This window comes from Mustela nigripes, chromosome 9, assembly GCF_022355385.1.
Source record: "Mustela nigripes isolate SB6536 chromosome 9, MUSNIG.SB6536, whole genome shotgun sequence".
Classification (NCBI taxonomy): domain Eukaryota; kingdom Metazoa; phylum Chordata; class Mammalia; order Carnivora; family Mustelidae; genus Mustela; species Mustela nigripes.
The window spans coordinates 21,508,474-21,524,043 of record NC_081565.1 but is presented as its reverse complement, the minus strand read 5'-3'; the positions used below and the strand labels follow the sequence as shown (position 1 = coordinate 21,524,043).

At 40.7% G+C, this 15,570-nt stretch overlaps 1 protein-coding gene across 4 annotated transcripts in view; it reads right to left on the bottom strand.

The window, feature by feature from the left end:
- The window catches only part of ECPAS (Ecm29 proteasome adaptor and scaffold), a 97,654-nt gene that overhangs the window by 77,897 nt on the left and 4,187 nt on the right, over window positions 1-15,570 (bottom strand). For 2 of the 4 annotated variants that reach the window (XM_059411080.1, XM_059411079.1), the window contains exon 2: window positions 11,449-11,552. The exons of the other annotated variants lie outside the window; for them this stretch is intronic. In XM_059411080.1, the coding sequence (XP_059267063.1) occupies window positions 11,449-11,470 (22 nt within the window). In that variant the 5' untranslated portion in view covers window positions 11,471-11,552. The remainder of the gene's footprint in view (window positions 1-11,448; window positions 11,553-15,570) is intronic. 4 annotated transcript variants of the gene reach the window in all.

Genomic DNA, 15,570 nt, shown 5'->3' with positions numbered 1-15,570 from the left:
TTCCTTCCTTTTATGGCTTCAGAGTTTCTAGTCATGCTTAGAAATGCCTTTCTCACTCTGAGATTACAAAAAATAGTATAGAAAAGAGTTAACACAGCAGGCCCAAGACAGCTATCCTTAGAAACACTGGCCTGCCAGGCTGGCCCTTGGCTGGCATCTGGAAATGGGTTTCAGGAGAGATTCCCCCCACTACCAGGACTGCTAAGAATGGCTCACTGGGCCTAAACCCTTTGTACAAACAAATGGTTTAGTTTATGCTGAACACCTGCTTTCCTTCTCAGAATCTGGAATTGTGGTGCGTGTTAGGCAGAAGATGTCAACACCACCAGGATTGATTAAAAGCCCTCAGCACATGGGGCACCTGGGTGGCTCAGTCAGTTAAGCGTCTGCCTTCAGCTCCGGTCATGATCCCGAGGTCCTGGGATCGAGCCCCACATCAGGCTCTCTGCTCAGCAGGGAGCCTGCTTCCTTCCTCTCTGCCTGCCTTTCTGCTACTTGTGCTCTGTCAAATAAATAAATAAAATCTTTAAAAAAAAAAAAGCCTTCGGGTGCCTGGGTGGCTCAGTGGGTTAAGCTGCTGCCTTCAGCTCGGGTCATGATCTCAGGGAGCCTGCTTCCTCCTCTCTCTCTCTCTCTGCCTGCCTCTCTGCCTACCTGTGACCTCTGTCAAATAAATAAATAAAATCTTTAAAAAAAAAAAAAAGCCCTTAGCACTGAGTCTCTACTGAGCATCTTTGGTAGACAACATGTCCCACATATTGTCACAACTCATTGCTGGAGGGATTAAGCACATCCTGTGTGACTCTACTGGGAGAGGACTCTTGGAAGCCTGGACCTGGTTTGCTACGGACTTTGCTCCACATGCCTTTCCCCTTAACTGATTTTGCTTTTTGTCCTTTCTCTGTAATACATCTTAGACATGAGTACAAATATATGCGGAATCCTGTGAATTCTCCTAACAACTCACTGAAACTGGGGGTGGCCTTGGAGACCCCTGCCACATATATTTATCTAGGTTCTCTTCCTGCTGTTATGATTCTGCTTTCTGCATTCAAGCCTTTAATCTAGTTGGAATTGGGGGGGGGGGCACATGGATGTAAGAAACATAGTCTTTTGAGGGTTTTTTAAATCTTTTTTATTGTGAAATAAAACATTTACAAAAATGCACAAAATGGAAGTGTGCAGTTTCATGAATCATTACAAACATCCATGAAACTACCACCCAAGAAAAAAACTTATTTTGAAACCTGTACTACAAAGAAAGACTTCTATTGAAATCACAGTTGGAGAGGACTGAAAGACTGTTCAACATAAAAAACACAGTGGGTTTTAGGAACTCACCTAAGTTCACAGAGGTAATAAGCAGCAGGGCAAGAACTAGAATGGGGTCTTCTGACCTTCAGTCTAAAAAACCTTGCCTACGCTGTGCCACTGTCTGCAACAATGATCGTAGTTTCTATACAGCACTACGCTACACATACTACATCAGACACAGGGAGCCCTGTTTGAGAGCATCACCAAAAGATCATGTGACTTTGTCTCATTCAAGAGGTAGTTAAGACAAAATGGAACAATGTACAAAAATCAAAGGTCAAAAAATGACACTAGAGAAAGCTCACCACTGTGAATCCGAGCTAATAGGAAATGTGTCAAGTTGCAACTTCCCCTTCCTCCTTCTCCCTGCTCATCTAAATTCTGTCCTCCTTCAAGGCCCAGAACTCTCCTAACCTCCACTATGCAGCACTAACTTCCCTAAGGAGATCATATCATCTCTAATGATAGAGAAGTTACTGAAACCCCACCCTGTGTCAGGGCTTGGTGGTCATGGATCGACAGAGTGAAGAAGGAAGGGGCGAGGATGTGGCACAGGTCGGCAGCACTTGTATATGCTAGTTGTATGCTGAAGTACCAGAAAGCCAGAGACAGAGTGCCCAAGACGGCAGCATTTAAGGATAAAGGAAGGAGAATCCAAAAAAGGAAATGATGGGCAGCATACAAAAATAGGAGGAAAACGGAGTATGGGGTCAGAAGAACTAGGGAAAGAAAAAAACAAACTAGTCAATGAAAACTGGAAAAAAACGGTTTACCCATATAGAAAAGAAATACCTAAAAATTCCTTAAAACTCCAGGTAGATTAATGACATGTAAAAAGTAGAATTTTAAAGATTTTAAAGTAAAACTGAGAAGAGAAAATTAAAATGCAGGCACAAAACATAAAAGACTAACGGGTTAGGATTTTAAAATATTGCGAAACACACCATAAAATAAAAAGGTTAGTTATAAATAGCAACAATGGTTTTAAATGAAAAGGACTTGAATACAGAATACTTTAAACATTCCTGCAAATCAGGAAAAAGCAAATTAATCCCAATTTTTTACAGAAAAAAAGGATAAAAGAAAACAATTCAGAAATGACACCCACATAAAAAGATTCTCGGGGTGCCCGGGTGGCTCAGTGGGCTAAAGTCTCTGCCTTTGGCTCTAGTCATGATCCCAGGGTCCTGGAATGCAGCCCCGCATGGGCTCTCTGCTCAGCAGGGAGCCTGCTTCCCTTCCCCTCTCTGCCTGCCTCTCTGCCTACTTGTGACCTCTGTCTGTCAAATAAATAAAATTTAAAAAAAAAAAAAAAAAAAGATGCTCAATCACAGTGATCAGGAATACGCAAAATTAATACAATAAAATAAGAGAGCATCCCCTTCGCATCAGAAAAACTTTGCAGGGACGCCTGAGTGGCTCGGTGGGTTAACCTCTGCCTTCAGCTCACATCATGATCTCAGGGTTCTCGGATCAAGCCCCACATCGGGCTCTCTGCTGCGGGGGGAGCCTACTTCCCTTCTCTCTCTGCCTGTCTCTCTGCCTACTTGTGATCTCTCTGTCAAATAAATATCTTTTTTTTTTTTTATTTAAAAAAAAAAAACTTTGCAAATCTAACTACCAACTGTTGGCAAAGACGGGAAACAAACCAAGAGGTACTTGATTAAGTTCACTGCTGATAGGGCATACACTGATAAAATCTCTGAAAACAAATCTTGAGCAATTCTACACCAGGGTAACATACCCTAAAGCTGTGCCATTCAAAGTAATCCAGCTGCAAACTGGCCCCGTCAGAAAAAGATAAGGAACACTCTTCCCTCCGTGGACAAAGTCTCACTGAGATAAGAAATGTCAAATAAACTAACAATGATAGTTAATTTACATTCTTCCTCAGTTCCCTATGTGCAAAAACTCATTCTCCCTTCCTTAGACCACACTTTGCATAACCCTGTCCTGGAGAAAAACTCTCCTAGGCAAAGACAAGCACAAGGAACCCCTGTAAGAAACCGATCACACACACAGGGTCGGTAAAAGCAAAAATGTGGAAACAATCTAAATGTCAATCAACAGGAAAATGGGTAGAGAAATTGTGGCAGAGTCCTATGACAGTGAAAATAAACCAGAGTTAAATGTCATAGGACCAACATGACAATATCTAAGAACCCAAGATCAACGAAAGCAAGTGCAGAAGGATGTGTACAGTTTGAGTCTACCTAGGTCAGGTTTATAAATGCAACATCTATATGGTGCATCTGACATATATACTTCACAGGGATGAGCGCCTGCGGGCTAGAAGGGAAGAGAGGAGGAGGAGGAAAAGGAAAGAGACAAAAAGAGAATGAAAGGAAAATTGTAATGGGTAACACAGCAAGCTTGAACTGTGTCTCTAATATTTATTTCTTAAATAAAAGATGTTTTGCTAACAGCAAAAAATGTAAATAAAGATTTGACAAAGATGGGTAGGACATACATAAATATTTCTAAGATTAATCTCTAAACTTTCTTCATACTTGAAACTTTCATTATTTTTAAAACAAATACATACACCATACTAATTTTGTTTTAGATACAACTACATAAAAGGGGTAAGAAAATATATCAGAGATTTTTCTTCTTTATACTTTCATGTACTTTTCAAATATTCTTCAGTAAAAATACATTTCTTTTTTTTTTTTACAAAAATCTCTTGAAAGAAGCCAGGTTTCAGGGATAAAGAAATTTAAAGCACAGAATTTTAAAGCTTAAAAGGAACCTTAAAGAATACGGAAGGACAAAAACACGAACATTTACTGATTGATGGGAATGCAATATAGTCACTTTAAAAGACAGTTTGGAGGTTCCCTACAAAACTGGAGTCTCACCATATGATCCATCAACTGCACTCCTTGCTATTTACGCAAAGGAGTTGAAATCTTATGCCCACACAAAGACCTGGACAGGGATGTTTCTGCAGCTTTATTCCTAAGTGCCAACACTTGGAAGCAACAAGATGTCCTTCACACTAGGTGAATGGATAAATACAAACAACAAATATTTTTCAGTGCCAAACAGAAATGAGTTTTCAAGTCATGAAAAAACATGCAGGAACCTTAAGGGCACATTACTAGGTGAAAGAGGCCAATCTGAAAAGGCTATATACTTTTTGACTCCAGCTATATAATACTCTAAAAAAGGCATAACTATGGAGACAGTAAAAAGATCAGTGGTTGCCAGGAAGGAATGGGGAAGGAGGGACGAATAGCAGGAGAACACAGGATATTTCCGGCAGTGAAAATACTCTGTATGATATTATAATGAGGGATATGTGTCCAAACCCATACAATACAGAATACCAAGAGTGAACTGTAATATAAAGTACGGACTTCAGGTGGTTATGTGTCAATGTGGTTTATCCTTGATTAAAAATGTACCATGCTGGTGAGTGACGCTGATGGAGGAAGCCAAGCTTTTGGCTGGGGGAGGGGGAGAACAGGACAGGGGGAGGACAGGGAGTGAAGCAGAGGATTACACAGGAAATCTCTCTGTGCCTTCTTAATTTTGTCGTAAACCTAAACCTGCTCTAAAAAAAAATAAAGTTTGTTTGTTTTGTTTTGTTTTTAATTTAGTCTCAGGGGCACCTAGGTGGCTGAATTGGTTGATTTCAGCTCAAGTCATGATCTCAGGGCCATGAGATGATCCCCGTATTGGGCTCGGCGCTGGGTCTGGAGACTGCTTAAGATTCTCTTCTCACCCTCTCCTTCTGCCCTCCAAACCCACCGTATGAGCACACGGTCTCTCTAAAATAAGAAAATCTTAAAAAAACAAATCTCAGTCTCAAAAAAAAAAAAATCTTCAATCCCAGAACTAAAAACAACTTCCAGTTTAGCTTATGTCAATTTTTACATTCATGCAGGAAAAAAGCCTACTAAAAATAAATTTATTCATTTCGTTTCCACTAAATATTTCTATAATCCACATTATTCCCCAGTCTTTAACTTCTCTATGTAAAGGCAAAGAAGGGACTTCCTTCCTTCTACCCCTCCCAAGGAAGAAATAACCAGTAAAGGTTTAAGGCCTTCCCTTCAACGTTACCCACCATTAGCCACTGATATTTCTGAAAACATGTAATTATTCCTGACAAATAAAACTGTCCATATAAATCATTCACTCTTCAGATCACTCGAAAAAAATACAACTTTGACTTCTGCGTTAAGGAGGAAAGGCTATTTCTTCACAGGATTAGAAAAGGCAAATACTGGGGTGCCTGAGTGGCTCAGTGGATTAAAGCCTCTGCCTTCGGCTCAGGTCATGATCCCAGGGTCCTGGGATCGAGCCCCGCATCGGGCTCTCTGCTCAACAGGGAGCCTGCTTCCCTTCCTCTCTCTCTACCTGCCTCTCTGCCTATTTGTGATCTCCCTCTGTCAAATAAATAAATAAAATCTTTAAAAGAAAAAAAAAAAGGCAAATACTGGTTTTTACTCATATAATCACTCATACAAAAAAAAGTTAAAAAAAACAGCAATATTGGGGCACCTGAGTGGCTCAGTGGGTTAAGCCTCTGCCTTCGGCTCATGTCATGATCCCAGGGGCCTGGGATCGAGTCCCGCATAGGGCTCTCTGCTCAGCAGGGAGCCTGCTTCTCCTCATCTCTCTCTCTGTCTCTCTGCCTATTTGTGATCTCTCTCTCTGTCAAATAAATAAATAAAAATCTTAAAAAAAAAAAAACCAGCAATATGTCCATTTCCTGAGATGTATCATCTTTTCACAACAACTTGAACATCAAAACATTCCTTTAAAGTATGCAAGGCAAGCATACACCATCAAAAAGAATACGAAAAGTTACTAAATTTAAGGTAGTGGTTATCTCCACATGATGGAATTTCAGAGGATTCTTTCTTGGCTTGTTTAATTTTATGTCATTGCTAATTTACTTCATGAACATGAATTACTTGTTTGAATTAAATCGAGGAAACAGTTATTTCAGAGAAAAAGGTTTAGGAATGTTTTTAAGGCTGCTTAAATTTTCTACAAAGAACATTATTTTTTGTGAATATGAAAGTAAATTTTAAATTGTTAATCAGGTTAGAGCTTACGTGGAAGCTGAGACTGAAATGGAAAGCTGAAAATACTTAGACCACTGCCCACTGCATCATAAATCAATTAATAATCTAAAGCTACAAGGTATTTTGAGAAACATCTATCAGGTTACCATAGAAATACACTAAACCCTAATGGAATAATCTCACAAGGAAATATTGCCCCTCCTGGTATTTATTTTCTTTTGATTCATACATACGTAAAGATATTACAGTCACAAGGCAGTTTCACATGGGGCTTTGGGCCTTAAAAAACACTGTGAGGGGGGCAACTATTGCCTGCATTTATAGATGAGAAAACAAGCTCGGGATCTGATTTGCCAAAGGTCACCAAGCTAGTAAGACAAATTGCTAAGTTGAACTTTGATAGGTCTTTACCCTCCAAGCACACACTAGAACACAGTACCTCCCTCTAAAGTACTATCTATTGAAGTAAGGTAATACTAGCTCCAACTTACAGATGAAGAAAGAGAGCCTAGAATTCATTAAGAATGTTGACTTAAAAAAATAAAGAGAAGAATGTTGATCAAGACTTCTAAGGTAGGGCGCCTGGGTGGCTCAGTGGGTTAAGCCGCTGCCTTCGGCTCGGGTCATGATCTCGGGATCCTGGGATCGAGTCCCGCATCGGGCTCTCTGCTCAGCGGGGAGCCTGCTTCCTTTCCTCTCTCTCTCTGCCTGCCTCTCCGTCTACTTGTGATTTCTCTCTGTCAAATAAATAAATAAAATCTTTAAAAAAAAAAAAAAAAAAGACTTCTAAGGTAGTAAAGCGTCAGGGCTAGGGTTCAAACTCCAGGCCAGTCCAACTCCAAACGCAACAGTCCTTCCAGCATGCTAAACTGCAGCACAGCCGAAGCAGAGAAAGGGGGTGGAAATGACACAAAGCCTTACTGGACAACTGTGTAACAACATGACTTTGTACCCCGGCCACAGCCACTGTGTCAGCATGGGTCCCAACTCAATCCATACCTTCCTCAGCAATTCAGAAGTGGGACCAAAAACTCAGGCCTCTCTGGAGGGCCTGGGCCAATGAGAATAGAGCCGGTGGACAGGACCTGGTCATCTTTAGCCTACTCTGAAACACAGAGTCAGAGGAAGCTGGTCTGAAGACTGGGCATAAAGGCACAGAGAAAGCAGCTGGAAGAACTGGATGATTTCTAGTTTGTGAAGGCCCTTCTTGTTTCCATAAAACTCCCTAAAATAAATGCCCTGTTTTTGCTTAAGCTGGCTTACAACTGGGTCCAAATAAAAGCGGAAGGTCTTTGCCAAAGGGGATTAAAAAAAGAAATACTTCTATAAAGGTACATTAGCTGAAGATCCCAAATCATAAAAGTAAGCGACCAGAACATGCCTAGAGTGAATTATCTGATCAGAGAAAGAGTCCTTCCTAATGGTGGGCCTATGCAGCCCCAAAGGAATCTTCTTAAACTTGAACCCCATTACTCCTGCAATAGCAATCCAAACTGCAATTGCTTCCTAAGTGTACCATGTTCTCCCTGCCCAATTATTTGGTCAATCAAGTCCCCCAGCTGGGAATATTCCCCCAACCTCTCCATCTCCACAGAGCCAAATCCTCCCATTCAAGAGCCAGCTCAAATATTACCTGCTGCATACCTACACTGTCCATCTGAGCCCTACAAACTCCCATGGACCTCTTCTACATCTCTGCTGGCACTCACTGCCTTATGCTACAGATTATGTAACTGCCCGATCTTCTCTGTCCTAGACCAAAGCAGTTCTTTGAGGTGTGATTTCAATCTGATTCCACCTAACTACCCACTCCTTCTCTACACTCCATCCTTCTATAGAGCTCCTTGGGTTGAGAAACTGTGACTTAAGTCCCTTGGTATCCCAGCACTTAATTCAGACCCTTGCAGAGAGGAGTTGCTCAAATACCTGTTAAATGTATGAAATATTAATTCCTCGTGCATTAGAAAAGTCATTAGAAGTTTATACATTTAACATCTGTAGCAAGGGAAAGGAGGGGACTGGTGACAATTTATAATACTGATGTTAGAATCTCTTGGAAAAGGGATGATACGTATTGTAATACTACAACAAGTGCTTACGGTTTAAAAAAAAGGGGGGGTGTTAGGAATTCTAGAAGGTCTGATTATGTGGAGAACTGGCCTGTTCCAAATGAGGAGGGATGCAGTAGTTACTACAGAGAGCAGAGGAAAAAAGAAAAAGATGGAGAGAGAGGACACACCAGGGAAAGGACAGAAAGCCAAACACTACACCAAGACTTTCCCCATGACTCACATCTTCCAGAGTTAATTAAATTACTGAAAGTCTTGGGAGAGTGGAGTGAGTGAGGGAGTATATGTGTAAACCAGTGAAACAGGTGGGTTTTCATGTCCAAGTTGACATGAGTGGAACCAAAATATCATTTTCAGAAATGGGAACCTAACAGCTAAGAAAAACATAAGTAAAGTAAATTATAGGAAATTCACAAAAACAGCTAAGAACCTAACAGCTAAGAAAAACATAAGTAAAGTAAATTATAGGAAATTCACAAAAACAGGAGGGGGGTGATGGAGAGATGACCCCCTCCAGACTTTGACAACCTGTGCAATTAGGAGTGGGAGGCTAAAACTACAAAGAGTAAGGTAGGCCTAGCTGCCATGTAGATTTCATAGGTAATGGTCTTTTCTGGTAGATCAATCCTGTGAATTTAACTAGATACTAACTAAGGTTAAAGGATTAAAGTCCACATCATCTATTGATTTCTGTACACCATTTCGATTCCCTAAATGTAACTCTGTAATACCTGAGTGACAAAAAATCCAAATGAGGCCAGTGAGATACTTCTTCAGGAATTAATGCTTTCAATTTTGATCTCTACTGCTAGGTTTTAAAAAGATGTTTGTCCCATTCCCTACCTTAAGAAAAAGAAAAAAAACTTATTAAATGCAAACATACTTAAAAGAAGAATGTCAGGAAGTCCAGTAGTAAACATCAATATAAGTCAGAGATGGGGAGAGGATCCATTCCACCGTGGCTCCTTCCAGCCAGGGCTGCCCAAAGGGGAGACAGATTAAGAACCTCTGCAAGCAATGAGGCTTGGAGCAGGAGGTTCCTGCTGACACAGTCCCTGCTGGTACCCCTTACTCCCAGAACTGAGGCAATTAAACCAACTTCCTGTCCCCTAGCCCACCATCTTACCCCCCAGTACCCACCAGGCAAATAATCCAATACGGACACCCCTGCACCAGGATGTGCTCGTGACTGAGCAGGGAAGGGGAAAACAGTCTTCCTTCTCCTGCCACTTCCAAAGTCCTAGCCACCTGGAGATGACGTCAGGCTACTTTACGCCCCCTATCAACCCAGCAGAGCCTTAAGCAAAGCTACCCTCCCCTGCACACACACACACACACACACACACACACACACACACACACACAGAGGGAGGGAAGGAAGAAGTCAGGGTTAGCTTGGCAGGGCTGGGCCAAGTGATGAGACAAAAGCCCTCAACTGCACCCTAGCTTTAATGAGTAAGTGTCACACTCCAGATGCACTGATCTCCACAAACACTCCCACCTCCCAAGGAAGGCCTTTCCCCCAGAGACAGCAGTTGGCAGGTGCACAGTTAGAAATCAATGTTAGTAAACTGATGAACTGAAAGATTAGTTCAACTTATGAAAGCCAGCTTAGAGGAGACAATGTATACTATGCAAGAGTTCAGACTGCATAAAAGTCAAACATGTGATAGTTAAGATCCACCAAAGCAGCTCATTACTTAGGACAACGCTCATTTGGAAGTGTAAACTCTAGAAAGTTCTTTATTTAAGTCACTCCTTAAATTCCAGCATTTGTGGTTTGACCTGCTTGCCTTCAGTATATCATAACTTCATTAACGCATCTGTCACAGGCCCAAAAGCACTGAGAATGAATCCAGGAGCAAATAAACAATGTCCTTGGTTCTCTTCTAAACAATTCCTCCCACCTCCCAGTTTTCCATTTCTCTCTAATGGAAAGAAGGTATGTGAGACAGCAAAAACACCAACAAAAAAAATTTATGCTAAATTTGAACTCCGATTTATAAAATACTCCATTCGTTCTATCCCTCAAAATTCCACCTAACAGGGCGCCTGGGTGGCTCAGTGGGTTAAGCCGCTGCCTTCGGCTCAGGTCATGATCTCAGGGTCCTGGGATCGAGTCCCGCATCGGGCTCTCTGCTCAGCAGGGAGCCTGCTTCCTCCTCTCTCTCTCTGCCTGCCTCTCTGCCTGCTTGTGATCTCTCTCTGTCAAATAAATAAATAAATCTTAAAAAAAAAAAAAAAGATTAAAAAAAAAAAAAATTCCACCTAACTGAATTAAGGAATCATACACCATCATCAGCAATATACATACCGAAAAAGAGAAGGCATGGGGTAAGGGGAATGCAATAGTTAAATTAGAAAAAGCAGTAAGATGCACCTTTGGATTGAAACCACAAAATCCAAGGTACACTGGATACTGAGCTCATGATATCAGAGAATTACAATCTGAACTTAGAGAGTTTCAGTCAAAGGACCATCCAATATCTTCCAAGAAAGACAGACACTAGAGTCTTATTCAGCCCCAGAATGAAGCAGAATTTAGTAGTTTTTCCATCACAGTACATGTCAAAAAGGCAGAATTAGGAATATCTAATTACTATGATGATGCCTCTTTCAATGCCCCCCCTTTTTTTCTTTTTCTTTTTTTTTTTTCCTTTTTTACAAATAAAACAGGATGACATTCTGGGAGCATGTAAAGTCATTTTTTATTGTGGCAGACAATACTACTTGTAAACTAACACTCATAGTCTTTTCCTTGTGCACACTGCTAAGGAATATCTTCGAGTTTCACCTTTTTCTCTCTCTTGCTAATTGTTTAAATTTATGCTCATGCAATGACATACAATAGAGGCTTCGGGATATATAAACTAACATGAACTTCACTAACTCGGGATAGCTGGAAAAGGAGAAAAACCCATGAAGATCTTGGCAAGAAATTGCTGGCTACTTGATAACCTATGCATTTTTAAATGCTACTACAAAAAAATGCACACATCCTAAGGAACTAAGGAACTACTAACCTCTACAATCAATGTGATACATGGTTTATCCAGTCTTGACAAAAATCCTCTGGATCACCAGTGGTAGGTTCATCCACTCGTACATATGCAATTGTATAAAGAATCTATTATTTAGAACACCAGGAAAAAAAACAATTAAAAGATTTATATTCATAGCTACCATTAAGAAATTTTTTAAAAAGCACTTTTCATTTCTATGCTAAGATCTAATTTGATGCCCTGCTTTGCAAATTCAGAATGAAGAGGAAAATATTATAGTGATTACCAAACTGGAGAAAGAGTAAGGAGTGTCCACAAATAAAAATTATTATATAGAAGTAACACACTAATAATTTAAACTTATTCACTGAAGACTAAAACACTGGAATACCAATACAACACAGATTTCATCATATATGTATATGTGTACATATACATAAATATCAACATACAAAGTCTTACATTAGAATTGGAAGGAAGTGTAATTATACAACAGTTTTATAAGAGGGGTATTAGTAGGTGGGTACACATGCTACCACACATTACACCTGAGAATATAAACGGTGAACATTCATAACCCTTGGAACCTCTGCCCTCTCTCAGCACTCAGGATCCCCTCCCCTGGTTCTTCCTGGTCGTCTTCTCACCCCTACATACGCACAGCCCCAAGACAGCTGTCCTCAGGACAATCTGCCATTCCCCTGATTCTACCATCACCCCCACACTCTCCCAAGCTTCAGACCAAGTTCCCACACCCAAAGAAGCCACATGCCTAGCACTATGCCAAGCTCTGAACATGCACTATCTCTTCCCACTCTTCTAACAACTCTGTGAAATAGGTTTGTTATTATCTCATTTAACAGATGAGAAAACCAAAGCCCAGAAGTTAGGTCCCTTGTTCAAGGACATTAATCAAAAAGCAGCAGAGTCAGGATTTAAAACCATCTCTGACGCCACGTGACATTTCAGCTACTATTCTACTATTCCAAAGAGTCTCCCTGAACAATACAACATGGGCACCTCAATAATTCAACTCATTCACTCAACAAATGATTTCTTTGTTGAAGACAACAAACCTGTTCTCTCTTTTCTCCACTTTTACCTCCCTAACTCTGTCTAGAGACTGTCCTCTCCACACCCCACTAATCTCTCAGGTAGATTCTTGGAATCATCTCTAACTCCTCCCTCTCTTGAACAACACTCATCTACTTGGCTGATAATTTCTGCCTATTTTAGAGATTCTAGGTCATATTACCTCCTTGCCAAATCCACTTCCACTGTCCCACTTCAGACCCCAGGTTTCTTTCACTTGGCCCCTGTGACACCCTCCTAAACTAGTCTTGCTTCTCTGGGTCTCTGGATCCACGCAATCAATGTTACACCACTGCCACCTGTTATCCTTGTAAAACAGACCTACTCATGTTACACTCCAGCCTAAAAGCCTTTGATGGTGCTCTACTGTCTACAGAACAAAGTCTAAACTAGTTGTGTTGGCATTCCCACACAAGCTGGTCCCAACCTATCTTCACAGCTTCATCTCCTACTGCCACCCCCAACTGAAATAATAATAATAATTTACACAGAACTTAATTCCTTATATAATGCATTTTCATATACATTAATCATAAAACAACACTAGGAGTATTTCTTATTATCCCGATTTTATGAGAAAGAAACTGAGACCTAGGAAGGTAAAACAACTTGCTGAAGATCCCAAATCATAAAAAGAACATAAAAGGCAGAAAGGGTCAAGTATCAAAACTCCAAAGTTTATCTCCTTCCCCAATACTTCCCGCAGCCATAGCATCCCTACTCCAGCATATCAGACTCAACCTTTCTTTGAAAGTATTTTCTAACCTCTCTGAGCTCAAGGTATTTGCACTTGAAATTTCCAAAGAACAGTGGTAGGCATTTTTCATATTATACTTTATATTAGTTATTTATATTTATATAGAAAGCTGTGTCTACAGTGAATTATAAGCTCTATGAGGACAGAACCAAAAGTTAGTCACTCAATTTTTAAAGTCTGCTTATTTAACTGGAAAATGTGTGGGGAAAATAAGCCACATAAGACGACAAGCATCAAGGCAGAGACTGGCCAGGCCTGAAACCAGAGACCAGAAACCTGGGTCAGACCATCTGAGCACGCCGGCAGTGCTGATAATTTTAACATCTACCTTCTGAACAAGGTCAAATAACCCAGTGCCAACCATTTTCACTGACAGTGGCCTTTATTAAATATTACAGTTTACTGAAACCACAATTCAAAAACAGAATGGGGTGAAAACGAAGAATTAGAAGTTGGTAAGAAACAGAAATACCATTATTTCCCATTTTAACGTTCCTCTTTGACTAAATAACCAACGTTTGAACTATACAGACTTGATTTAGCCTTTCTACAAAGATCAGCTGAGCTGCCTGGATGGCTGTCTCCAGGGCTATTTCAGTAGGCCACAGAATCACGTTCTCCCACACAGCCACACAGACAGCTTCCCACGTCTCACCCTCTCAGAGAACCACGAGGCTTCATGGCACTGGCAGAGCCTCTCTCAGAAGGTATCTGACATGTTGATTATCTCACCAACTTTTGCAAGTGAAGTTCCCCATGGTTATGTCAAATGGTCAAACTTAACAGTGTCAGAGGCCCTACTCCTCCTTGAGTTGTCTTCATCCCAGATCAGATTCTAAGGATGCCTTATAATTATAAAGCCCAGAATATGAAACCACTGAACAGCTGACCTGGTGAAAAGTCTCAAATGCTTCCTTCCCTCTGTCAGAAATCTCCCTGTCCACTGCTGAAACATAACCACAATGTCAACTTTTCCATGAACTGGCAGAGGATAATATTAGAAGAAAAACTAGCCCACATGCCCTGCACTTGAATTACACTCCATTCCAAACAGTTACAGCACTACAATCTTAAGTAATTTACAAACTAGATTTCAGAACTATTTTTGTCAGAACTAACTGTTCTCTATCGTGGCACCTCAACCAAAATTTTGGGGCGCCTGGGTGGCTCAGTCATTAGGTGTCTGCCTTCAGCTTGGGTCATGATCACAGGGTTCTGGGGTGGAGCCCCACATCGAACTCCTTGCTCAGTGGGAAGCCTGCTTCTCCTTCTCCCACTCCCCCTTCTTGTGTTCCCTCTCTCACTGTCTCTGTCAAATAAATAAATAAAATCTTTTTTCTTTTAAATCTAATATTTCTATCCAATGAACCTCAGAATACTGCCACATTTTATACACGACAGCAGATTTCTTCTGCAGGCTACTAAGACATTGGCGGGGGCGCATGTTGCTCTTGTTATAAACTGTATTTTCCCTTTCAGAGAGAGTAATACAAGAGTCAGAATTAACATCAACTTTGGAATCAGAGAATCTGAATTCAAGCCCTAACTCCGTAACATGAAGGAAGTTCCACTACTGAGACAGTAATAGCCCCAAACTCACAGGGGTATTGAAAGGATTCGGTCAGTCAACAGGTACAAAGTGACTAGAACACATGGTAAGCTTTCAATAAACATCAGCTTTAAAATCACCCAATTCAAAGTCACAATTCCTGAGATTTGTGAAAGGATAACAAATTCCAAGAAACCCCAGCTCAAGCCTGCCCTGCTTACCTTTGGGCAACTTCCATATGTCAATGATACTAATCAATCAGTCAATCGATAAAAATGAAATAGAAGAGAAACCTAACAGTTCTGCCTCCCGGGAGCTCCCACACAGTACGATGGCAGATACAACCAAAAGCAACTATAGATTTAATTTAAATTTATGGCATGTGTGTCACCTCAAATACAAAGATAAAAGATGCTGATCTGAAATCTGTAAAACCCAGTGTTACCAGCTATATATCCCTCAATAGCACATGTGGGAACCACCGATAATATGACTTTAGCATTGTCTATGTTACATAAGCATACACTTTGGTCCTTACATATTTGTCTACACATACGCTTCCTCTTTCCTCTCAGCAGTATCGTAATTCCGTTGGTGGACCGTGGTGTTTCTTTTGCACCCCACAGCCATGTTAAACAGCAAACAGTTGGACTAAAATGACATCTAGGTAAGAATTTAGCAGCCCACCTGACCATATCTTTTCATCAGCATGAACACGGACTACGGTACACAGCAGTAATTCAGC